Source organism: Coregonus clupeaformis, chromosome 10, assembly GCF_020615455.1.
Source record: "Coregonus clupeaformis isolate EN_2021a chromosome 10, ASM2061545v1, whole genome shotgun sequence".
In the NCBI taxonomy this organism is placed as follows: Eukaryota; Metazoa; Chordata; class Actinopteri; order Salmoniformes; family Salmonidae; genus Coregonus; species Coregonus clupeaformis.
Window position 1 is genome coordinate 27,593,218 of NC_059201.1, and position 26,487 is coordinate 27,619,704.

Genomic DNA, 26,487 nt, shown 5'->3' on the forward strand with positions numbered 1-26,487 from the left:
GTGATCGATGCTGCTTGTTCCGTGCCCCCTCTGTTCGGCTGGTCACGTTACATCCCAGAGGGCATGCAATGCTCATGCGGTTTTGACTATTACACTCAGACCCCGGGGATCAATAACAAGTCCTATGTCATCTACATGTTCTTCTGCCACTTCACCATTCCCCTAGTCATCATATCCTTCTGCTATGGCAACCTGTTCTGCTCCGTCAAAGAGGCTGTTGAAACCACCCAGAGGGCTGAGATGGAGGTCACCCACATGGTCATTTCTGTGTTTACTTCTCTGCCGTAAAAAAATGTGATCTTAGGAAACCAAATATTAGTTACAGTACAAGAAACCATTTGATACAACTTAACTTTTAAGTCAGAGGAGTAACTCATCTTTTTAAGTTTAAGTACTTAGGATTTTTTATAGTGTGTCTTTACACTTTAAGAAATCTTCAGCGCTTCAATTTAAAAAGATTTGTGACCCCAATGACTTGTATCTTATAATGTAAGAGTTGATATAGCTAACAATTGCAAGGCTGTGGCGTATATTATATTTTCATGTTGAAACAACAACAATTTACAGTGTACTGAAGGGTTCTTACAAGTTGAAACAGTAGAACTGTTCATAAAAAAATATATAAAACAGGCCTACATTTTACTGAAAAATGCACCTACTGAAATAACAGAACAAGGAACGTTGGCTTTCGGAGAACATATGGCATATTAACGTCTACATTGTTTCTACCTGTTTTTGGTGGAAGTATGTATCTACAGTGGGGAAAAAAAGTATTTAGTCAGCCACCAATTGTGCAAGTTCTCCCACTTAAAAAGATGAGAGAGGCCTGTAATTTTCATCATAGGAACACGTCAACTATGACAGACGCAATGAGAAAAAAAAATCCAGAAAATCACATTGTAGGATTTTTTATGATTTTATTTGCAAATTATGGTGGAAAATAAGTATTTGGTCAATAACAAAAGTTTCTCAATACTTTGTTATATACCCTTCGTTGGCAATGACACAGGTCAAACGTTTTCTGTAAGTCTTCACAAGGTTTTCACACACTGTTGCTGGTATTTTGGCCCATTCCTCCATGCAGATCTCCTCTAGAGTAGTGATGTTTTGGGGCTGTCACTGGGCAACACAGACTTTCAACTCCCTCCAAAGATTTTCTATGGGGTTGAGATCTGGAGACTGACTAGGCCACTCCAGGACCTTGAAATGCTTCTTACGAAGCCACTCCTTCGTTGCCCGGGCGGTGTGTTTGGGATCATTGTCATGCTGAAAGACCCAGCCACGTTTCATCTTCAATGCCCTTGCTGATGGAAGGAGGTTTTCACTCAAAATCTCACGATACATGGCCCCATTCATTCTTTCCTTTACACGGATCAGTCGTCCTGGTCCCTTTGCAGAGAAACAGCCCCAAAGCATGATGTTTCCACCCCCATGCTTCACAGTAGGTATGGTGTTCTTTGGATGCAACTCAGCATTCTTTGTCCTCCAAACACGACGAGTTTAGTTTTTACCAAAAAGTTCTATTTTGGTTTCATCTGACCATATGACATTCTCCTAATCCTCTTCTGGATCATCCAAATGCACTCTAGCAAACTTCAGATGGGCCTGGACATGTACTGGCTTAAGCAGGGGGACACGTCTGGCACTGCAGGATTTGAGTCCCTGGCGGCGTAGTGTGTTACTGATGGTAGGCTTTGTTACTTTGGTCCCAGCTCTCTGCAGGTCATTCACTAGGTCCCTCACCGTTTGCTCACCGTTCTTGTGATCATTTTGACCCCACGGGGTGTGATCTTGCGTGGAGCCCCAGATCGAGGGAGATTATCAGTGGTCTTGTATGTCTTCCATTTCCTAATAATTGCTCCCACAGTTGATTTCTTCAAACCAAGCTGCTTACCTATTGCAGATTCAGTCTTCCCAGCCTGGTGCAGGTCTACAATTTTGTTTCTGGTGTCCTTTGACAGCTCCTTGGTCTTGGCCATAGTGGAGTTTGGAGTGTCTGTTTGAGGTTGTGGACAGGTGTCTTTTATACTGATAACAAGTTCAAACAGGTGCCATTAATACAGGTAACGAGTGGAGGACAGAGGAGCCTCTTAAAGAAGAAGTTACAGGTCTGTGAGAGCCAGAAATCTTGCTTGTTTGTAGGTGACCAAATACTTATTTTCCACCATAATTTGCTAATAAATTCATAAAAAATCCTACAATGTGATTTTCTGGATTTTTTTTTCTCAATTTGTCTGTCATAGTTGACGTGTACCTATGATGAAAATTACAGGCCTCTCTCATCTTTTTAAAGGGGAGAACTTGCACAATTGGTGGCTGACTAAATACTTTTTTTCCCCACTGTATGCGATATAGAATAAAAGCATTTTTTCTGGAGAGAGTGGTAACAATAATAATAAAAGTAATAATAATATAAAGCAGTCCCGTCTGGTATGTTTTTCTCTGGACAGAGTGGTGGTGAGATTACCACAGGCAAAGGATGAGGGATTTAGAGAGATTGATGGAGATTTTGGTAGTTGAGTCAAGACTTTCATCTGAGGTCGCTTGTAGGATATCAAGTGCAAATGTATCAGATCTGAAGAAGAATTTACACATGAAGACATGACAGTTATGTAAAGGTTAAGGTACGCAAGGTATTAACCTGACAAGGTATTGACCTGACAAGGTATTGACCTGACAAGGTATTGACCTGACAAGGTATTAACCTGACAAGGTATTGACCTGACAAGGTATTGACCTGACAAGGTATTAACATGACAAGGCAACATCTATCCCTTTTACATTTCCCCTTGCCTGCAGACTTACCTGTGCAACATGTTACAAATTACAGTTGGCATGACAATACACACACGCACGCACACACCCACACACAGGGATTCTGTCAAATCTAACCAAAACTAAATATAAACCCACACACAGGCCTACACCTGGCCAAAAATCTAGTGAATCATTTTGTCAAAACGTATATTACGTGCTGTCTTTCTTGCATGCATGTCTGCCACAAACAGAATATGGCTGTCATCTTAACTCCAGTCAGGTTTGACTCAACAGGACGGAACCATCCGTGTGTTTCCATGGTGACGGGAGAGAAAGGAGAGAGCGGCTCCAAGGTAAAGGAGCCCCTGAGCTGGAGCCCTGACTCTGGGCTGCTGCTGTGATGTCATTATTACAGATTTCATTACCACGTCTTGATGAATTGTCACCAGTCATTGGTTGTTCATACTGGGTAGCAGGAGCAATACAAGGCTCTGGTTCTATATTTGATGAAGGCTCAGGGAGAGATAGAGGGACGGGAGATGAGGAGAGGAGAGGGGAGTGTTTTGCTGCTGTAGACTTGATTGGATTCATTCTTTTAACCTGGTCTTAGAGCATTTTGTATTATTCTGTACATAAATCCGAGACACTCCATTTAGTATGATATGTTATGTTTCGTATGGTACAGTGCCTTCGGAAAGTATTCAGACCCTTTACTTTTTCCATATTTTGTTACGTAACGGCCATATTCTAAAATGTATTAAACTATTTTTTCCCCTCATCAATCTACACACAATACCCCATAATGACAATGCAAAAACAGGTTTTTAGAAATGTTCGCTGATTTATTAAAAATAAAAAACTGAAATATCACATTTACGTAAGTATTCAGATCCTTTACTTTGTTGAAGCACCTTTGGCAGCGATTCCACCCTCTTCTTGGGTATGATGCTACAAGCTTGGCACACCTGTATTTGGGGAGTTTCTCCCATTTTTCTCTGCAGATCCTCTCAAGCTCTGTCAGGTTGGATTGGGAGTGTTGCTACACAGCTATATTCAGGTCTCTCCAGAGATGTTCGATCGGGTTCATGTCCGGGCTCTGGCTGGGCCACTCAAGGACATTCAGAGACTTGTCCCGAAGCCACTCCTGCATTGTCTTGGCTGTGTGCTTAGGGCCGTTGTCCTGTTGGAAGGTGAACATTCGCCCCCAGTCTGAGGTCCTGAATGCTCTGGAGCAGGTTTTCATCAAGGAGCTCTCTGTACTTTGCTCCATTCATCTTTCCCTCAATCCTGACTAGTCTCCCAGTCACTGCCGCTGAAAAACCTCCCCACAGCATGATGCTGCCACCAACATGGTTCACCGTAGGGATGGTGCCAGGTTTCCTCCAGGCGTGACGCTTGGCATTCAGGCCAAAGAGTTCAATGTTGGTTTCATCAGAGCATAGAATCTTGTTTCTCATGGTCTGAGAGTCTTTAGGTGCCTTTTGGCAAACTCCAAGCAGGCTGTCATGTGCCTTTTACTGAGGAGTGGCTACCGTCTGGCCACTCTACCATAAAGGCCTGATTGGTGGAGTGCTGCTGTCACGACTGTCAAAAAACGCTGCACCTCCTTTACTGTAGTTGGAGTCTGCCAATTACGCACGGCTGAAACGTGGTCAATCTCCATCTCCACCCCTGACGCAGACAACCGGTGTCCCAGGAAGGAGATGGACTCCTGGAAAAACAGACATTTCTCTGCCTTCACATACAGATCATGCTCCAACAGTCTACCCAGCACCCGACGTACCAGGGACACATGCTCGGTACGTGTAGCGGAGTATATCAGAATGTCATCAATATACACCACTACCCCCTGTCCATGCAAATCCCGGAAAATCTCGTCTACAAATGATTGGAAGACTGAAGGAGCATTCATTAGACCGTATGGCATGACGAGGTACTCATAGTGACCCGAGGTGGTACTGAATGCTGTCTTCCACTCATCTCCCTCCCGAATGCGCACCAGGTTGTAAGCGCTCCTGAGATCCAATTTTGTGAAGAAGCGCGCCCCGTGTAATGACTCCGTCATACTAGCAATCAGAGGGAGAGGATAGCTGTATTTAATAGTGATCTGATTGAGACCACGGTAATCAATACACGGGCGTAAAACCCCATCCTTCTTCTTCACAAAAAAGAAACTTGAGGACGCAGGAGAAGTGGATGGCCGTATCTATCCCTGTCTCAAGGATTCGGCGACGTATGTCTCCATAGCAGCCGTCTCCTCCTGAGACAGAGGATACACATGGCTGCGAGGGAGCGCAGCGCCAACCTGGAGGTCTATCGCACAATCCCCCTGTCGATGAGGTGGTAATTGAGTCGCCTTCTTCTTACAGAAGGCGCTTGCCAAATCGGCATACTCAGGAGGAATGTGCATTGTGGGCATTTGGTTCGGACTCTCCACCGTCGTTGCCCCTACGGAAACACCTACACACCGCCCCACACAGTGATCAGACCATCCCTTGAGAGCCCTCTGTTGCCATGAAATGTTGGGGTCATGAGATATTAACCAGGGAAGTCCCAACACCACTGGAAACGCAGGAGAGTCAATTAAATACAACTGTATAGTCTCCTCATGACCCTTCTGCGTTTTCATCTTCAGTAGCGCTGTGACCTCCCTAATCAATCCCGACACCAAAGGGCATGGATAGGGAAGGGCACATCGACTGGTAATATAGGGATTCCTAACTTATATGAGAAATGGCGATCGCTAAAATTCCCAGCTGCGCCTGAATCGACTAGCGCCTTATGCTGGGAGTAAGAAGAAACTTCTGGAAACATAACTTGGATACACATATGAACAGCAGAGAGCTCTGGGTGAGTTGGGACCTTACTCACCGGGAATGACTCATCAGTGCGCTGCCTGCTGCCTCGAATCCGAGGAGACCCTCCCCAGCACCGAACCGCTGTGTGTCCTCGGCGGCCACAGTTGGTGCAGGGGACAGCCTCCTTCCTGGCCTCCCTACTACCAGCACCCCCGAGCTCCATAGGGCTCGGCTCGGAGGTGCTGGGGGATGGAATGGACGGCCCCAGCGCCGGACGTCCGCGGGTAGCCAACAGGGTATCCAGGCGAATCGACATGTCCACCAGCTGATCGAAGCTTAGGTTGGTGTCCCTGCAGGCCAGCTCTCGACGAACGTCCTCTCTTAAGCTACACCTGTAGTGGTCGATGAGGGCCCTCTCATTCCATCCCGAATTGGCAGCCAGAGTCCGGAAGTCCAGTGCGAATTCCTGCGCGCTCCTCCTCCCCTGTCTGAGGTGGAATAGACGCTCACCTGCCGCCTTCCCCTCCGGGGAATGATCGAACACTGCCCTGAAGCGGCGGGTGAACTCCGCATAGTTCACAGTAGCGGCGTCTATCCCTTCCCACTCGGCGTTGGCCCACTCCAGTGCCTTGCCGGACAGACAGGAGATGAGGGCGGACACGCTCTCGTATCCCGAGGGTGCCGGGTGAATGGTTGCCGGGTGAATGGTTGCCAGGTAAAGTTCCACCTGGAGCAGGAAACCCTGACACCCGGCTGCGGTGCCATCATAAGCCCTCGAGAGCGAGAGCCGAATCCCACTGGACTCCGGATGTGAGACGATAGGAGTAGCCGATGGTGGTGGTATCGTTGGAGGAGGTGTGGGCAAACCTCCTCTCTCCCATCGTCCCAAAGTGTTCATAACGTTATCCATAGCGGCACCAAGATTTTGGAGCATCGCTGCCTGTTGTAGGACGCGCTCCTCGAGTGATCCAGTCGGTGCCGTCGCTCCTGCTGACTCCATGTTAAGGTGTGTGATTCTGTCACGACTGTCGGTGAGATGCGGTAAAATAAGTCAGGCGCAGGACACAGAACTCACGGACACGTACTTTAATCCGATAAGGATCCAAAAGAACACAGAAATAACTCCACGCAGGGAGGAAATAACCCGCTCACTAAAATGACAACCGTGAAGGGAAAAACAATCACACACAATGTCCTGATGAGAGACAGGGGTAATATAAGGGAAACAATTAAACATAATGACGAACAGGTGTAAACAATACAGACAAAACTAAACAAACACCGATAACATCGAACGGCAGTAGCTAGTACTCCGGGGACGACGAACGCCGAATCCTGCCCGAGCAAGGAGGAGGAGCAGCCTCGGCAGAATCTGTGACAGCTGCAGAGATGTTTGTCATTCTGGAAGGTTCTCCCATCTCTACAGAGGAACTCTGGAGCTCTGTCAGAGCGACCATCGGGTTCTTGGTCACCTCCCTGACCAAGGCCCTTCTCCCCCGATTGCTCAGTTTGGCCGGTCGGCCAGCTCTAGCAAGAGTCTTGGTGGTTCCAAACTTCTTCCATTTAAGAATGATGGAGGCCACTGTGTTCTTGGAGACCTTCAATGTTGCAGACATTTTTTGGTACCCTTCCCCAGATCTGTGCGTCGACACAATCCTGTCTTGGAGCTCTACGGACATTTCCTTCGACCTCATGTCTTGGTTTTTGCTCTGACATGCACTGAAAACGGCGGGACCTTATATAGACAGGTGTGTGCCTTTCCAAATCATTTACAATCAAGTGAATTTATCACAGGTGGACTCCAATCAAGTTGTAGAAATATCTCAAGGATGATCAATGAAAACAGGATGTAAGTGAGGGAAAAAAGTATTTGATCCCCTGCTGATTTTGTACGTTTGCCCACTGACAAAGAAATTAACAGTCTATAATTTTAATGGTAGGTTTATTTGAACAGTGAGAGACAGAATAACAAAACAAAAAATCCAGAAAGACGCATGTAAAAAATGTTATAAATTGATTTGCATTTTAGTGAGGGAAATAAGTATTTGACCCCCTCTCAATCAGAAAGATTTCTGGCTCCCAGGTGTCTTTTATACAGGTAACGAGCTGAGATTAGGAGCACACTCTTAAAGGGAGTGCTCCTAATCTCAGTTTGTTACCTGTATAAAAGACACCTGTCCACAGAAGCAATCAATCAATCAGATTCCAAACTCTCCACCATGGCCAAGACCAAAGAGCTCTCCAAGGATGTCAGGGACAAGATTTTAGACCTATACAAGGCTGGAATGGGCTACAAGACCATTGCCAAGCAGCTTGGTGAGAAGGTGACAACAGTTGGTACGATTATTCGCAAATGGAAGAAACACAAAATAACTGTCAATCTCCCTCGGCCTGGGGCTCCATGCAAGATCTAATAATAAGAAGAAGATCTCACCTCGTGGAGTTGCAATGATCATGAGAACAATGAGGAATCAGCCCAGAACTACACGGGAGGATCTTGTCAATGATCTCAAGGCAGCTGGGACCATAGTCACCAAGAAAACAATTACACAGTACGCTGTGAAGGACTGAAAACCTGCAGCGCCCGCAAGGTCCCCCTGCTCAAGAAAGCACATATACAGGCCCGTCTGAAGTTTGCCAATGAACATCTGAATGATTCAGAGGGGAACTGGGTGAAAGTGTTGTGGTCAGATGAGACCAAAATTGAGCTCTTTGGCATCAACTCAAGTCGCCGTGTTTGGAGGAGGAGGAATGCTGCCTATGACCCCAAGAACACCATCCCCACCGTCAAACATGGAGGTGGAAACATTATGCTTTGGGGGTGTTTTTCTGCTAAGGGGACAGGACAACTTCACTGCATCAACGGGACGATGGACAGGGCCATGTACCGTCAAATCTTGGGTGAGAACCTCCTAGCCAATCTCCAGACCTTAATCCCACAGAAAATCTGTGGTGGTGCTGAAGGTTCGAGTTGCCAAATGTCAGCCTCGAAACTTAATGACTTGGAGAAGATCTGCAAAGAGGAGTGGGACAAAATCCCTCCTGAGATGTGTGCAAACCTGGTGGCCAACTACAAGAAACGTCTGACCTCTGTAATTGCCAACAAGGGTTTTGCCACCAAGTACTAAGTCATGTTTTGCAGAGGGGTCAAATACTTATTTCCCTCATTAAAATGCAAATCAATTCATAACAATTTTGACATGTGTCTTTCTGGATTTTTTGTTTTGTTATTCTGTCTCTCACTGTTCAAATAAACCTACCATTAAAATTATAGGCTGATCATTTCTTTGTCAGTGGGCAAACGTACAAAATCAGCAGGGGATCAAATACTTTTTTCCCTCACTGTACATGAGCTCAATTTCGAGTCTCATAGCAAAGGGTCTGAATACTTATGTAAATATGGTATTTTATTAAAAAAATGTATACACATTTGCAAACATTTCTAAAAACCTGTTTTTGCTTTGTCATTATGGGGTATTGAGTGTAGATTGTGGAGGAAAAACATTTATTTAATCAATTTTAGAATAAGGCTGTAACGTAACAAAATGTGGAAAAAGTCAAGGGGTCTGCATACTTTCCGAAGGCACTGTATTAATTAATTTGTGGAAGTCCATCACCCATTTCGTATGATATGTTATGAATTACAAATCGTATTATATGTTAAGAATTTGCTAAACGTATGATATGTTACGAATTTTAGCTAGGTGGCTAACGTTACCTATCTAGGGGTTAGAGTTATTGTTAGGATTAAGTTTAGGTGTTAGGTTAAAGGGTTAAGGTTATGGGAAGGGTTCGCTAAAAGGGTGAAGGTTAGTTGAAGGGTTAGCTAACATGCTAAGTAGTTGAAAAGTACAGCAGCTAAAAAGTAGTAAATAGTTGAAAAGTTGCTATTTAGCTAAAATGCTAAAGTTGTCCATGGTGACATTTGAACTCGCAACCTTTGGGTTGCTAGACATTTGTATTATACACCCACTCATCCATCTACCTCAACCAACTACCGTACTTTCGTTTTTGACTTATGTAACCATACTAAAGGTAACATATCATATTAGTCTATGAGACCAGGCTGATTATTTAGCTCCTGATTCCCCTTCACTGGCTATGGGAATAATTTCTCCTTCACTGGCTATGGGAAGAATTGCTCCTTCACTGGCTATGGAAAGAATTGCTCCTTCACTGGCTATGGAAATAATTGCTCATGTGCTGTAGACATCATGTATGGGTTCATATTTACATTTACATTTTAGTAATTTAGCAGACGCTCTTATCCAGAGCGACTTACAGTTAGTGAGTGCATACATTATTTTAGGGAATCGAACCCACAACCCTGGCGTTGCAAACGCCATGCTCTACCAACTGAGCTACATATCAGCTGACTAAAGAACACTGCTGCCAAAAACACACATTGACCTCAATGTTATACTTGTCATTAGATATTATTATAATAGCTGGGAGAAATATTTGACATTCCGTTCATTGCACAAATTTAACATTAACGCAAAAAGAAAAGGATAGATTTGGAAACAAAACTGCTTTAAAACTTGTATATAGAGTGGGATTGATTGAGATTATGCATTTATTTCCATGTTCATTCATGCATAGTAAGGCCCTATTTATCAAGTTTTTATTTATATTTTCATAAAAATGTGAAACACTAAAGCTCCATGTCTTAGTTGGTTGACTAAAGATCAGCTTTAATATTGCAGAGATTGTGGGTTCTATCAATGTAATTATTTATTTATTGGTTGGTTGACTTTGTGTTAACATCAAACCAGACACAGACAGATTGTTATATTTGGCTTGATAAGAACATGAATTGAATCTATAAACGTTGATCAGTGGTGTTAATATGCAGTAAAGCCCTGTGTTTACTAATGAGGAGAGGAGATCTTTAGAAGTCCCAGGAGCTTCACCATGATGACATCACTTAAATTAGGAAGCACTGTTGTCCTCACAGAGACATCCCTCAACTCAACTTCACCAGTTGGACATTCTACCTAGAGCCCTCCTGTGTGAATGTGTCCTATTGAACCATTTTACAGGACTAACTGAAGGCCTCTGGAAAATGTGATTGATCATGGTGTTTCATCACAAAATCATTTTACACTCATCATCATAATATTTACATAACCAAATCCCCAAATGCCTTCGGGCTAAGCAGGCCCAGTTGAAGGCAATTTTATATCCTCAAATCAAAACAAGGTTGTGAATATTATATCAAATCTACATATCCAAATATGCACATAAATTGGCAAAAACTCAGTAATGATAGTGACAATGACAGAGAGGCATGACAGAGGGTGCAATTATTGGATCGAATACTATTATGGTACCTAGAGAAAATATTTTTAAAAACCATCAAAGTGACACTTTATTTTAGAGAAAAACTATTCTTAAAAGAAACTGGCATGTTCCTAAAATGTATTATAGTTAAACAGACCCCGATTAAGCATAGTTAATAAAAAAGTAAAAGGATAATATCCCGGAGATTATTTGCAATTCAGACAATATTTTAAGGCTCATTATCCAAGCACATCTTCAGATTGTCTGGCTTCATTATGAGACAACTTTATTCATCAGGCCATGACCAGATATTTATTCTGGTATGTCTAACATCATTTCATTGTCATCTGGTGGTCCTCTGTAGCTCAGCTGGTAGAGCACGGCGCTTGTAACGCCAAGGTAGTGGGTTCGATCGCCGGGACCACCCATACACAAAAATGTATGCACGCATGACTGTAAGTCGCTTTGGATAAAAGCGTCTGCTAAATGGCATATTATTATTATTATTATTATTATCTGCCCGGTCAGAAGCTGACAGCTGATAGATTCATTAGAGGAAAACCTCTTCTTAGTGGCCTCCACAGATCACCTGACTGACTGGCCTCTGTCTGCATCTCTCATCTGTCAGTCTGTCTGGCTGTGGTCTGGGAGGAAGAGAACATGACCTTGGTGTCCCCATACACTGGCTCCTGTCATCCTCTTGACATCTGAGGACACAGCTTTCTTCCTCTCTTATTTGACGTACAGAGGGAAAAGGACCACACTGGTTTAAAAACAGACAGATCCAAATAAACCATACTTTACTTTGTTTGAAATATTATACTATATTATTAATCTACCATTCGGCCCTATCTTCAATATTACATCTTATGAATCTCATGAAATAGTAAGACAGACTCACATTTCCACACTGATCAATTACAATACAAAAATACCAAAACAGAGACACTGAAGATATGTTTAATATATTATTTTAATATCATCATCGTCATCATAGTTTAACTTTATTTTCCCTTCATTCGTTTTGATCACCTCAATGTACACATACTGCAGTCAAAAATATACAAACAAATGCAGGCTTGTGCTATAGTCTGGTCAAATGTCTAGAAAACAGTGGCACTGGGGGAGAGAAAGAAAAGAGAAGACATTGAAACCGTAAAGACATGCACAGCATCTGTGTTGGTGGCACCAGTCACTGGGGCTGTGTGCTGCCTGCCTCCTTGGGCTCAGTGGAAAAATACATACCAGTCACCAGACAGTCGGCTGAGAACACGGCCGTCTCATATCAAACAAAAACAAAACAAAAATACGCTCATTAATGGAACTGTTAGGCACATCATTGTTTTTTGTGGTTTTACATTTTCTGTAAAATTCAGATAAATGTACAATGCTTAACCAAATAACAAAAAACGACCCCAAAAAAATCTAACAAAAAGGACAAAAATAAGATATCGTACTTCTGCTGTTAAAAGTTGGTAGGTTTTGGAATCACTGTCTAGTAGGAACGGAGGAATGTCATATAATCAATAAGTTAGGTTCATCCAGGGTCCAGGTGGGTTCTGCTGTGTGAAGTGTAGAGCTGAGTGGTGAGAGGGAACCATGGTGCCGTGGGGCGGTGAGGGGGGGGCTGGTTGTGTTACAGCAGACGTCCCATCAGATGCTCAGGTCTTTGGGGCTGTCTTTGTAGGCCTTCCGCTTGGGCTCCGGGAGCGCTTTGGAAGCACGGCTGGCGTCAGACTTGAGTGTGCTGTAAGACTCCTTCAGCTTGGGTGCTGTTGCTCCCTCCTCCTCCTCCTCCTCCTCCGGCTCTCTGAAGCTCCTAACAGCTGAGATGTCTCGGCCCAGACTCCGGACTCTGTAGCGGGGGTCTGGGGACTCCTGTCTGGGGGCGTAGCTTGCCTCTCTCTCTACCCTCTCAGGCGAGCGGCCCCTCAGCAGTGAGCTGTACCTCTTGTAGGCGCTGTCTGACTCGGGGGTGTGGACCCTAGGCATGGTCTCTCCTCTCTGGCCACGGACAGCAGCAGATAACAGGCTATCTCCTCTGTAGTCACGCTCCAGGGTAGAGGCCCTCAGCAGAAGGCTGTCCTCCCCAAATAGGCGCTCCTCCCTGAGCTCCCTCAGCAGCGTGGCCTCCCTGTTGAGCCGGTCCAAGGCTGGAGGCTCCCGCAGCACGCTCTCCTCCAGATAGGGGCTGGGCATAGGGCCAGGAGGCTTCCTCAGCACTGGTGCCACCTCCCGGTTGGGCCTCTCTGGCTCCCGGCCCCTCAGTCTATCTGGGGAGGGCTGCCTGTAGGGGTCAGATGACTGGGTGCGGTGGTAGCGGGTGGGGGAGGGTTGGCGTGAGCGGTGGGGGGAGCGGTAGGGTGACCGGTGACCATAGGGGGAGCGGTGGCCATAGGGTGACCGATTGCGTTGAGGGGACCTGTAGGGAGAGCGGTGGCGGTGGGTGTGGTGCCTGTCAGGGGAGCGGCCTTCCCTCCCTCTGTGTCCTTGGCTGTGTCTACTGTCCAGGGTTTTCTCTGCGCTGCGGGCCCGGCTCCGGCCCTTATCCGGAGAGCGGTGTCTCCGGTGGTGGTGAGTGCCGTGGCTATCCCCGCCAGACCTCTTGCTCTTGTCGCCCTTCCTCTTGGACTGCTTGGAGGAGGCCCCTGTCTCCCCAGACGCCCCTCCCTTGCTCTTGCTCTTCCTGTCTGGGGAGCGGTGTCTGTGTTTGGAATGGTGGTGGCCCTTCTTGTCCTTGCTCTGTGATGGTTTGTGAGGGTCTGGTGTGTTGGTGACCGATGGTGTGTTGTTGTGGGGCAGGGTGCTCACTTCCGAAGCGTTTTGTATCCCTGTGGATGGGCCGACACCGTCGATGCTGGGGTCTGGAATAGAACACGACATACAACACAGGGTGCTGGATGAAACACATTGCTCTCACAGACTCCCTGACCTCAGACTAGATCAACCATATTGACCAATATCCAGGCTTCTAACATTATTAGTAATACTGCCAATTCTAATGTTAATGTCAGCAAATAAGCTTAATTCTTCATTTGGATGCACAGCCACAGCTGATGGTTAGATATTAGTATTGCTATGTATGAGCCAAAAGCAACAATGTACTGTACGAGGACTGGTGGAACAGTCAAAGCCTGGAGACGTTCCCCACAACAAACCTGTCCCCAGGTAAGGAGCCTAGGGTGGAGTCTGGCTTTATGGAGCTGAAGGGGACAGCTGATGGTTGGACCAATGGTTGATTACGATGCTGCGTGGTGTTGATGCTGATTTAGATTGTTTGACATGACTAATTCATGCTCACTCATGCTCTAGCGATGCCTTCGATGTGATATCAATATTTAATGCAACTAACAAAACTAAGATGAGTTTCTGAATTGAGTAATGATGTAAATAGTATATGAATGAGCATGTTTGGTTTCGGAAGAACATTGTGGTTGTTGACTATTTTCACAGATTGCACTCTATAAAGAATGCTGGGAGTCAGCTCAACACCATGGATAAAGGAGGGGGCACTGAATGGTTTTAGGGACTAATCAAGGAGATAAGAGACTACTGATCCTAATTAAATGACTACAGTTTCATTGGTTCTTACCTGACTCTAACCATCTCACCAGATCAGTGAATAAACCACAAGGATGGTAATCAAAGTGTAACAAGACAGCTTCTAAAAGTTATAGTAACTCTACTTGGCTCTAGTTTTCTACATTAATCTCCAATGCTACTGTTACTAAGTGACAAACCACAGATACTAACTAGACAGCTAAATTGTAAATAGCTAAATTAGAAGAGAGGAACAGCGGAAGAGGAAGGATTGATTGGTTCAGAAAATGTCTGGGAGAGACAAAAACTTTACCAATATCCCACAATCACTATCACCAAACTAACGTGACATGAATCAAACAGAAGCTAAGGCATGTCTGCAGCGGACACGCCATTCCCAGAGGTTAAATGCAAGAGGTGGTATGTATGAATCCATTACAACTGGTCAGCATGACAACAGAGGCAGCGGTATTGGCAATGCATTCAGGGTGAATGGATTCTTATGCATGGAGCAGAGGCACGACACGGGTGATTTGAGGCCACAGCAAGAGAGAGAGATCGGCGAGAGAGAGAGACGGAGAGGACAGCTACAAACCATGGTCTGATTTTGGTAGGAACTAGGATCTCCCAGCTTGTCATTAGAGGATCTCATACATGCGGTGAGATGGGGAGCAACCATCGCTGAAGGAAGAAAGAGCCCAGCCAAACAAAAGGAAAGGTAGATCAGAAAGAGAAAAAGAGAAGGCATAGGGTTTAGATGCTACAACAATAGACAGAAGAAAGAATCATTATTGTCCAATGGAAAAGGTGTTTATTTGATCATTTAATCATTCAGAGAAAGAGACAGTCCAGGAAATAACACCACCCTTGAGGGAAAAAAAATAAGTTACAGAGAAAGTCCTGGAACACAGCACACACTCACAGAGTCTCACTCAAAGGCTCACACACACACACACACACACACACACACACACACACACACACACACACACACACACACACACACACACACACACACACACACACACACACACACACACAGAGCAGCAGCAGAGACCCCAACCCCATAGAGACAGCGAGATGCACACACAACACCGTATGAAGCAGTTTACATTGCTAACAGAAATTAAATGTAAGGGTGGAAACTAAAAGTACAAAAAAATTGAAAAAATATACAACCTCACAGAGATGTCATATTGGTGCAGGAAAGACATAGCATATTCTCCGCGCAAAAAATCACATGAATAGAAATCAAGAATGCTTTAAGATGAATTGTGACAATCAATCAACAGATCAATACAATTAAAATGAAATATTCCATAAATATTATGGAAAATCGACAAGAAATTAAGAAAAAAAAAACATTTGGATTTACACTGACAACTTCATGCAGCAATATACTTTCTAGATTAATATGTGGGTTGATCATGATCATGGCTCTGTACATGAACAAAAATACTTGTCATTTGTTTTATTTTTCTGTTACAAAAATGTCTGTAGAAGTGGAGCTGAATGGAATTGAAATGTCAGGAATGAGTGCAGTCTCCAGAATCACAGTTTTCCAATGACAGTTACAGTAGATCAGAATTAATCCATGGATTTTTGAATATGTCAAACAAAGTATTGTGAATTTCCCATTGCAATGGTAGAAAGTATTAGAATGCTCTAATTTCTCGACTGAAGTCCTAAACTCAGTAGCTTACATTCACCTTCAATAAATATTATAAATATGTTCATTACGCCATATCAAAGCTTGGAGATGCAATCCAACCAGAGAGTATTTCCCAGTTTAGCACGGGATGCAATAGATCAAGTTTTTATTATTTATTTTTTTTACCCTAAAAATATCATTCAGCAAGGGCTCTGAGAATCAATAAACATATCCACATTTAGAAACACTAAATCTTTTCTGATTTTCTTCCCTATCCTCAAAGTTCTTTCATTGTTTTTATTTTATCAATGGGTCCATAGACCACTTTCATTCTTGGGGAATCCCAGAATGCCCTGCTCCCCAAGCCACACAGCACAAGGTTAAAAGGTGACAGCAGGTGACAGCAGTTGACCCAGACCCGAAGAGAGCACACAGAGTAGAACCAGACGCACCCAGTGGACAGCCGCAATCAGTGGAAGGCCCAGAGCCCAGAGCCCAGGACAGAGCAGGAGACAGGCGTCCTCTCGTACCCCACCCTGTCCCGCCCCCCATTGTGCTCAGGGGGTGAAGACGGGGGAAAATTGAATGTTTTCGTAGATTGACCCACCATATTCAGGCACCGAGCCGTCACCCCTCTTGAGGACCAGGCGGGCGTGGCGGCCACCATTTTTTATCAGTTCAATGGCGCGGGCGTGCTTCATGCCCTTGGTGCTCTCGCCGTTGATCTCCAGGATCTCATCTCCCACCTGAGGGAGAGAGGATGGAGGGAGAGAGGGGGAGACAGGGGAGATATTGGAAGAGGGAGAGGGGGAGATGGGAGAAATTGGAGGAGGGAGAGTGGGAGACATTGGAGGAGGGAGAGTGGGATACATTGGAGGAGGGAGAGGGGGAGACATTGGAGGAGGGAGAGTGGGAGACATTAGAGGAGGGAGAGGGGGAGACATTGGAGGAGGGAGAGTGGGAGACATTGGAGGAGGGAGCGTGGGAGACATTGGAGGAGGGAGAGTGGGAGACATTGGAGGAGGGAGAGGGGGAGACATTGGAGGAGGGAGAGGGGGAGCCATTGGAGGAGGGAGAGGGGGAGACATTGGAGGAGGGAGAGGGGGAGACAGTGGAAGATATTGGGTAAGACACAGAGAAAGGGGGAGTGTGTCAGGGACAGAGAAGGAGAGGGGAGGAGAAAGGAAAGAGGATGAGGCAGAGAGAGAGATAGATTGGGTGAGGACAGGTAGGAAAGGGACAAGAGGAGGAGAACAGAGGGCAGAGGTGAGGGGAAAAGGCAGGACAAAGGAGACAGAAGGGAGGAAGGTTAGATTATAGTTCAAACTGCTCTGACTGCTGTAAAGGCAACATTTCTATAAATCCACAATGTTACAAGAGGGGAATAGGTTTTTGTGAATTTTACTTCACATACAGTGCATTCTGAAAGTATTCAGACCCCTTGACTTTTTCCGCATTTTGTTACGTTACAGCCTAAAATGGATTAAATTATTTATTTTTCCAAATCAATCTACACACATTACCCCATAATGACAAAGGTTTTCAGAAAGGTTTGCAAATGTATTAAAAATAAAAAACAGAAATAACTCATTGACATAAGTACTCAGACCATTTGCTACGAGAGTCGAAATTGAGCTCAGGTGCATCCTGTTTCCATTGATCATCCTTGAGATGTTTCTACAACTTGCAGTCCACCTGTGTTAAATTCAATTGATTGGACATGATTTGGAAAGGCACACACCTGTCTGTATAAGGTCCCACAGTTGCATGTCAGAGTGCAAACCAAGCCATGAGGCTGAAGGAATTGTCCGTAGAGCTCCAAGACAGGATTGTGTCAACGCACAGATCTGGGGAAGGGTACCAAAAAATGTCTGCAGCATTGAAGGTCCCCAAGAACACAGTGGCCTCCATCATTCTTAAATGGAAGAAGTCTGGAACCACCAAGACTCTTCCTAGAGCTGGCTGCCCGGCCAAATTGAGCAATCGGTGTAGAAGGGCCTTGGTCAGGGAGGTGACCAAGAACCCGATGGTCACTCTGACAGAGCCCCAGAGTTCCTCTGTGGAGATGGGAGAACCTTCCAGAAGGACAACCATCTCTGCAGCACTCCACCAATCAGGCCTTTATGGTAGAGTGGCCAGACAGAAGCTATTCCTCAGTAAAAGTCACGACAGCTCGTTTGGAGTTTACCAAAAGGCACCTAAAGACTCTCAGACAATGAGAAACAAGATTCTCTGGTCTGATGAAACCAAGATTGAACTCTTTGGCCTGAATGCCAAACGTCACGTCTGGAGGAAACCTGGCACCATCCCTACGGTGAAGCATGGTGGTGGCAGCATCATGCTGTGAGATTGTTTTTCAGCGGCAGGGACTGGGAGACTAGTCAGGATTGAGGGAAACATGAACGGAGCAAAGTACAGAGAGATCCTTGATGAAAACCTGCTCCAGAGCGCTCAGGACCTCAGACTGGGGCGAAGGTTCACCTTCCAACAGGACAACATCCCTAAGCACACAGCCAAGACAACGCAGGAGTGGCTTCGGGAAAAGTCTCTGAATGTCCTTGAGTGGCCCAGCCAGAGCCCGGACTTGAACTAGATCGAACATCTCTGGAGAGACCTGAAAATAGCTGTGCAGCAACGCTCCCCATCCAACCTGACAGAGCTTGAGAGGATCTGCAGAGAAAAATTGGAGAAACTCCCCAAATACAGGTGTGCCAAGCTTGTAGCGTCATACCCAAGAAGACTCGAGGCTGTAATCGCTGCCAAAGGTGCTTCAACAAGAGTAAAGGGTCTGAATACTTATGTAAAATGTGCTAACCTTTCTAAAAACCTGTTTTTTCTTTGTCATTATGGGTTATTGTGTGTAGATTGATGAGAAAACAAAACAATTTAATCCATTTTAGAATAAGGCTGTAACGTAACAAATTGTTGAAAAAGTCAAGGGGTGTGAATACTTTCTGAATGCACTGTATTCACAAATAATAAAGGATAATCAATTAACCCTTTCATTCTGTCTATAGGACCCAGGGGAATGTTGCACTGTATGGAGATGTTCTTACGCTTTTAGACAATTAATCAAATTAAAGGTTAAATGACAGCTTGACAGCTACAAGAGAGCATATAGGACATCACATTTACATAATACAGACTTTGTATTAGGCATTCAGCATTACATACCCACATCAATGAGTAGATAATGAATATGATAAATCAACTATAGATTTCAAACACTCCTATTTGTGGGTCATATATACCCTCATCTTGCCGTTGCGTACGGCCGCTCCGTCCTCGGCTAGCCTCAGCACGTAAAGGTCCATGTTGTACTCATGACCTCCTCGCAGGCTGAACCCAAAACCTTTGTTGTCCCTCTCCAAGTCCACTGAGTAGAATGCAGCGTCCTGAGAAAAAAACACACACGCAAACACACACACATGACAAGGTCAGACTGGTGATTGAGTGGTGGCTGGACTTGATAATGTGTGTGTCTGGGGACAGCTCATATTTCAGTGTGGGGACGAATGCCACCTTGAGGAAAGTCGCACCTATTTGATCGGCGGTTTGAGGTGGGCCGAGAGGGCACACAGAGCCACAGACACTACAAGGACACAGCCATGGACACAGACTAACATCCTCCCTGCTCTGTTCAGGACCTTATCAATATGGTATCAGAATAAAGCATCTCCCTAGTGTGACAACCACTTAAAGGGAACACATTACTGTAGGGTGTGTGGTGGGCTGGATGGCGCTGGACAAGTCCTTACCTGGGCTGTAGGTTGTGTTGTTGGGGCGGGGGGAGGAGGGGCCTGGGGGGATTTGAACTCAAAAGAGGACTCCTGTTTTGGTTTGGTGTTGTTTCTGGAATGAGAAAGATGACAAAATATAGGTAAAAAATCATTGCTCATAGATGCATGTTCTTAGGCAATTAGGTACTCTAAATCTCAGAATCCCTCTCACCTGGGCTCAGGTGCAGCCTGTTGCTGGGGCGTGTGAGTGGTTGTTATAGTGGCGATCTTCTCAGCGTTGGTCAGCAGTGATGCATTAGAGGACTCTGATAGGAGAGAAAGAGAGAGCAGGGGAGTCAGGGGACTGGAGACTGAAGCATGCAGAAGACTAAAGGAGAAAAATTAACAATGAGTAGTTTCACAAAACCTTTCGTAAGCCACTATTAAATTGGTAATATATCATTTACTCAAACAGGGCCATATGGAAGCCTGGACCAAATGGAGTGCTACACTCATGACTCTCATCTAATCACAGCACTCTAACTCAATATGACATCATTTGTGTGATCAATTACCTATGCTGGAATGTAAGCCTTAAGTAAACACGTAACAACTACCATCTCCCCACTCCAAACCACCCCCTAATTTCTTTCCAACAAACCTCTGTGGCCTACTTCTAGCCCCTGCTCTCGGCCCAACTACCACCCCTAGCCTAATCCTAGCCCCGCTCTCTATTCCACACACAACACCACAGGCTGTGCTCAATTCCTCTCTCATCTATCCATCACTCCCCCACTAGTCCCCTTGGATCCCATTGGCTTAACTTTCCATTCCGACCACGGCCCCTGAGACGCTGGGCCGGCCAATCAGGGTGGAGGCCGAGCTGAGGCCGGGCTGAGTGGGTTTATTTCCACCCTGCTGGGTAGTCATTGCTGGGGAGACCCGGGGTTTGAGTCGTCTCTCTGCCCATGAATCCCAATGTCTTAAAATAGACCTTCTCTCTTTTCCATCCCTCCACGCCGGTGTCAACTGCCTGCAGCCCAGGCTCCATCCTCACACACTCCATCCCTCTCTTTTCCTCCCTCAATTTCTGCATCTCTCATCCTGTCCTTCTTCTCTCCCACTGTCCTCTTTCTCTCATCCTGTCCTCCTTCTCTCCCACTGTCCTCTTTCTCTCATCCTGTCCTCCTCCTCTCCCACTGTCCTCTTTCTCTCATCCTGTCCTCCTTCTCTCCTACTGTCCTCTTTCTCTCATCCTGTCCTCCTTCTCTCCCACTGTCCTCTTTCTCTCATCCTGTCATCCTTCTCTCCCACTGTTCTTTTTCTCTCATCCTGTCATCCTTCTCTCCCACTGTTCTTTTTCTCTCATCCTGTCCTCCTTCTCTCCCACTGTCCTCTTTCTCTCATCCTGTCCTCCTTCTTTCCTACTGTCCTCTTTCTCTCATCCTGTCCTCCTTCTCTCCCACTGTCCTCTTTCTCTCATCCTGTCCTCCTCCTCTCCCACTGTCCTCTTTCTCTCATCCTGTCCTCCTTCTTTCCTATTGTCCTCTGTCTCTCATCCTGTCCTCCTTCTCTCCCACTGTCCTCTTTCCATTGCTCTATCCCTTCTTCCCTCCCAGTCTTTCCACTTCAGTGCAGTTTGCAGCCTGTTTGTTTTTGTCCCTCTTGAAACATTCCGGACACAGGATGCAGAATGCACTGAACTGTATCACTGATCAGTCTCTCCCACTGTGAGAATGGAAGGGGAAAAGGACAATCTTAATGAAGAATTCATGGGGGGAAGAATTAAGCACTGCCTGCCTACCTAGGGGGCTGAGCAAGGGTCACACCATCTCTCCCTGGTTGCTTTTACACTACATCACAATGCAGACTAAATTAGGTGTGCTTTCTCCCTGATGACATTGCGCAGAGCCACAGGCCTGCCTGGCTAAAAGCCTGAGTAAAACAGTTGGCATCATGTATAATGAGAGAGAGAGAGAGAGAGAGAGAGAGAGAGAGAGAGAGAGAGAGAGAGAGAGAGAGAGAGAGAGAGAGAGAGAGAGGGGGGAGAAAGAGAGAGAGAGAGAGAGAGGGGGGGAGAGAGAGAGAGAGAAAGAGGAAGGGGGGAGAGAGAGGAATGGGGAGAGAGAGAGAGCGAGGAAGGGGGGAGAGAGAGACAGAGAGAGGGACACAGAGAGAGAGAGAGAGAGAGTGAGAGAGAGAGAGAGCTGAGTATCCCTGCAGTGATGTTGGAATCAGCCTCCTTATTAAATCTCCCTCTGCCTCCATAACAGCCCTGTGTTTAATGGCAGGAGACAACCCGGCCCTGGATTAATCTACCTAACTCACTAATACACAGGGATTCTCATTCTAACACACACACACACACACAGCCAAAAATACAGACATACAAATTCTCCCTCTCCCTCACAAACCCAGACTGCTTTTATAAAACATCCCCCCTCTCTCTGTTTTTTCTTGGCAGAAGAGTTTTGCCTCAGTGTAATCTATTGCTCTACAAAAAAAGGCTTTCATCCATAAAAACAGCCCAAAAAAATAACAACATGGACAAATAGCTCAAATTTCTCCCACTTGCAGGTTGACAAAGACTAGTGGTTACACTGACATTCTCCCTGATTGTCCCTCACTTAATGAAACAGCAGTCCAGGGTGATCTGGTCCTCTGTAGCTCAGCTGGTAGAGCACGGCGCTTGTAACGCCAAGGTAGTGGGTTCGATCCCCGGGACCACCCATACACAAAAAAAATGTATGCACGCATGACTGTAAGTCGCTTTGGATAAAAGCGTCTGCTAAATGGCATATTATTATTATTATTATCTTTTAGTGCAGTGTAACGAGAGCTCTTGGCCCCAACACACACACACACACACACTGTGACAGCCTCTGACAGTTGAATTACTCTTGCATGTTTCAGAAGAAGGTGAAAGGCATGACTGCACTAGAAAGTTCCCTCACATCCCAGAGAAGCAACTCTGTCAATACTGTGGGGGTGTTCAGACTGACTAGAGCACTTTAAATGTAAAAAACAATGTGATGGTGATGTACTGAGATAGGCATTCCTTTAGCAAAAGGAATATATACACTGAGTGTACAAAACATTAGGAACACCTGCTCTTTCCATGACAGACTGACCAGGTGAATCCATGTTGAAAGCTATGATCCCTTATTGATGTCACTTGTTAAATTATTATTAAATTAAAAATTAAATCCACTTCAATCAGTGTAGATGAAGTGGAGGAGACAGGTTAAAGAAGGATTTTTAAGCCATGAGACAGTTGAGACATGGATTGTGTATGTGTGCCATTCAGAGGGTGAATGGGAAAGACAAAAGATTTAAGTGCCTTTGAACGGGGTATGGTAGTAGGTGCCAGGTGCATGGTTTGAGTGTGTCAAGAACTGCAACACTGCTGGGTTTTTCACGCTCAACAGTTTCCCGTGTGTATCAAGAATGGTCCACCACCCAAAGGACATCCAGCTAACTTGACACAGCTGTGGGCAGCATTGAAATCAACATGGGCCAGCATCCCTGTGGAATGCGTCTGCTAAATGACTAAAATGTAATGTAAATTAATGCTTTCGACACCTTGTAGTCCAGGGCTGCCCAACCCTCTTCCTGGAGATCTGCTGTCCTGTGGGGTTTCAGTCCAACCCTAATTTAACACACCTGATTCTACTTATTAGCTGCTCAACAAGACCTTAACTAGCTGAATCAGATATGCTAAATTAGGGTTGGACTGAAAACCTACAGGACGGTAGATCTCCAGGAAGAGGGTTGGGCAGCCCTGTTGTAGTCCATGCCCCAAATAATGAATTGAGGCTGTTCTGAGGGCAATGTTTTGTACACTCAGTGTATATATATTCCAATACAATAAAGGTTTACATAACTGATGTAATGCACAAATATTCCTATGACACAGGTTGATCTTAGCGGCTGAGATCTACAGTCTTAGGTCTAGATCTGCCCAACCCTGTTCCTGGAGAGCTACCCTCCTGTAGGTTTTTGCACCAACCCCAGTTATAACTAACCTGATTCATCTTATCAATCAGCTAATTATTAGAATCAGGTGTGCTAGATTTGGGTTGGAGCAAAAACTTAAGGAGAGAAGCTCTCCAGGAAAAGGGTTGGGCAGTCCTGGTCTAGATGATATATGGGAGTGGGACATTATAGATGGGAGATGGAAGAGGTCCTCTCACCGTCTCCGGGAATGATCCTTAGCGTGACAGTGTTCCCGGCCTCCTTGATCAGGTTGACGATGTCTGAGTGGGACTTGTTGGTGATAGAGCAGCCGTTGACGGCCAGGATACGGTCTCCCACCTTCAGCTTCCCACAGCGGTCTGCAGGGCTCCCCTCGATAATACGCCCTATTTTGTGGGGCATGGCCACACATGCATTTCCAGCTTTTTGCGTTTGTGTGATTCAGAAAGTGTGTGATGTAACGTTGTTGGTGGTAAGGGGTGTTGTTTAAAGAGAGAGAGAGAAAAGGGGCAGAGGAGGAAGAGGATGAGGAGAAGAGAGAGAAAGGAAGACAGAAGGTTAAGGGTTTATTCACCAAAGCCACCAAGCCAAGTGCCCAGAAATTTGCTGTGAGAAATGGAAAGCGTTGGCCAAGTGAGAGAGAATGTTAAAGGACAAATGCCGTTACATACTCTATATGTACTGCATTCAAATGAGTTAGGACTTCACACTAAATACTCAATGTGTCACTGACAATCTCTCTTTGGCAACATCCTGTACTAATGCTGCTCCATTTCTCCAAAGGACAAGTTCTTATATTTGTATTAGTGAATCTCTCCTAACATCCTTGTACAACTGAAACCTAATTATGAGGAAACTATGTCAATTGTTCAGCACTGATAAGACAGACACCTGCAGCTGCAGCCTAGATTACAAACATACAGACATCACAACCAAATTCTCTGCTAGTGCCCGCAGGTCCTCTCCTACAGACAATCTTCAGCAGCACAAAGTATTCTACCCTACTAGAGACTGCCTCTCAATTAGGGCTGTCCCCGACTAATAAAAATCTTGGTCAACCGAAAGTCATCTGTTCTTTCAACCAATCGATTGCTCAAATGTTTTAAAACGTATATAGACACACCCTTTGTGTTTTAATAAAATCAACTATAAGACACAAATGACTCAAGAGAGAGCCAGAGATCAAAGTAACCAGAAGAGAAGAGCCTTAACCTGACCATCCTCCTCCCGCTCCTGCTGGCTTTTGCAGATTCTGCCATTAATCTCCTGAAGTTGCCGGTAATAGGCTACAGGAGGAATCTGCAAACTTTCTCATGTGGAATGCCAGTTTATCTTAACATTTCTACCGATCTGCATGCCAGTTATGGTTTCCATATGCACATTTTCGTAGAACAGTTTCATGTAATTTATACTGAACAAAAATATAAACGCAACATGCTACAATTTCTAAGATTTTACTGAGTTACAGTTCATATAAGGAAATCAGTCAACTGAAATAAATAAATTAGGCCCTAATCTATGGATTTCACATGACTGGGCAGGGGTGCAGCCATGGGTAGCCCTGGGAGGGCATAAGCCCATCCACTTGGGAGCCAGGCCCAGCCAATCAGAATGAGTTTTTCCTTCACAAAAGGGCTTTATTGCAGACAGAAATACTCCTCAGCATCTGTGGCATTGTGTTGTGACAAAACAGCACATTTTAGAGTGGACTTTTATTGTCCCCAGCACAAGGTGCACCTTTGTAATGATCATGCTGTTCAATAAGCTTCTTGATATGCCACACCTGTCTGTTGGCTGGATTATCTTGGCAAGGAGAAATGCTCACTAATAGGGATTTAAAATTTGTACACAAAATTTGAGAGAAATAAGCTTTTTGTGCGTATGGAACATATGGGATTTTTTTTTTCAGCTCATGAAACATGGGACCAACACGTTACATGTTGCGTTTGTATTTTTGTTCAGTGTATAATAACGTCTTCATAATTAAAAATCATTGTCATGTGGTTAATCAAAATTCTATCCAAATCCAAATGAAAATGATACAAACCTAAAAAGTTTATTCTATTGCTATTGCCAACTACGTAAAAATAGCCTACATAAAGCCAACAAATAAAAACATTGCAGCCTGCAGGTAGAAAATATCCTGATAAAAAGAAATATCCTATAAATCACATTGGCTACACATGGCCTGTCTGCAACGAACTATAAACATTATCAACTAACTTGGGTCCGGCCCGAAGTTCGCGCTAGTAAACTTGCAACATTGTATAAAATAGTCTGGGCCCTCAGTTTCCCATGCCAGTGAGCTCGGGACAGACACAACTGTAGGCTATTTTGCACAAGGGATAAGAGCTCATCAGGTAGACCTATTTTATGACGTTTCCACTGGATCAGAGCATGACATTTTTCGCTTTCACGCTCAGTGGTTATTGAAAGGGAGAGAGCTGGAAAGATGGTTCTAATACATTGAGAAACTATTGTCATTCTCAATGGATGTAAAAACAGACTGTTTGCTTGCTGTTTGAGGTGAAGAAAACATTACTTTGAGAAGCTCCACAGCTCATTAGTGGTGGTGCGTTAAGCCAATCAGAAATACTATCAGATCCCCACCATGGGCACATTTATATCCCTATATTTGTACGTAGGCCAGGTAGCCTATAGGCCTACTTCTATGGATAATCAGTCCTTACTCAACATTGACAGTAGCGCTCCAAACAAAAGACAATGAAAATGGATTGAAATAAACCAACACTTGTTTCTCACA

At 44.9% G+C, this 26,487-nt stretch overlaps 1 protein-coding gene across 9 annotated transcripts in view; it reads right to left on the reverse strand.

The window, feature by feature from the left end:
- Nucleotides 1–11,793: 11,793 nt before the first annotated feature.
- Nucleotides 11,794–26,487, reverse strand: part of LOC121575844 (membrane-associated guanylate kinase, WW and PDZ domain-containing protein 1-like) — a 196,256-nt gene continuing 181,562 nt past the window's right edge. For 5 of the 9 annotated variants that reach the window (XM_045222937.1, XM_045222936.1, XM_045222934.1 and 2 more), the window contains 6 exons: nucleotides 23,942–24,145; nucleotides 19,981–20,074; nucleotides 19,788–19,881; nucleotides 19,281–19,424; nucleotides 16,637–16,775; nucleotides 11,794–13,702 (listed from right to left, as the gene is read on the reverse strand). In XM_045222937.1, coding sequence (XP_045078872.1) covers nucleotides 12,492–13,702; nucleotides 16,637–16,775; nucleotides 19,281–19,424; nucleotides 19,788–19,881; nucleotides 19,981–20,074; nucleotides 23,942–24,145 — 1,886 coding nt within the window. In that variant the 3' untranslated portion in view covers nucleotides 11,794–12,491. The other 4 variants (XM_045222939.1, XM_045222935.1, XM_045222938.1 and 1 more) reach the window with 4 other exon arrangements.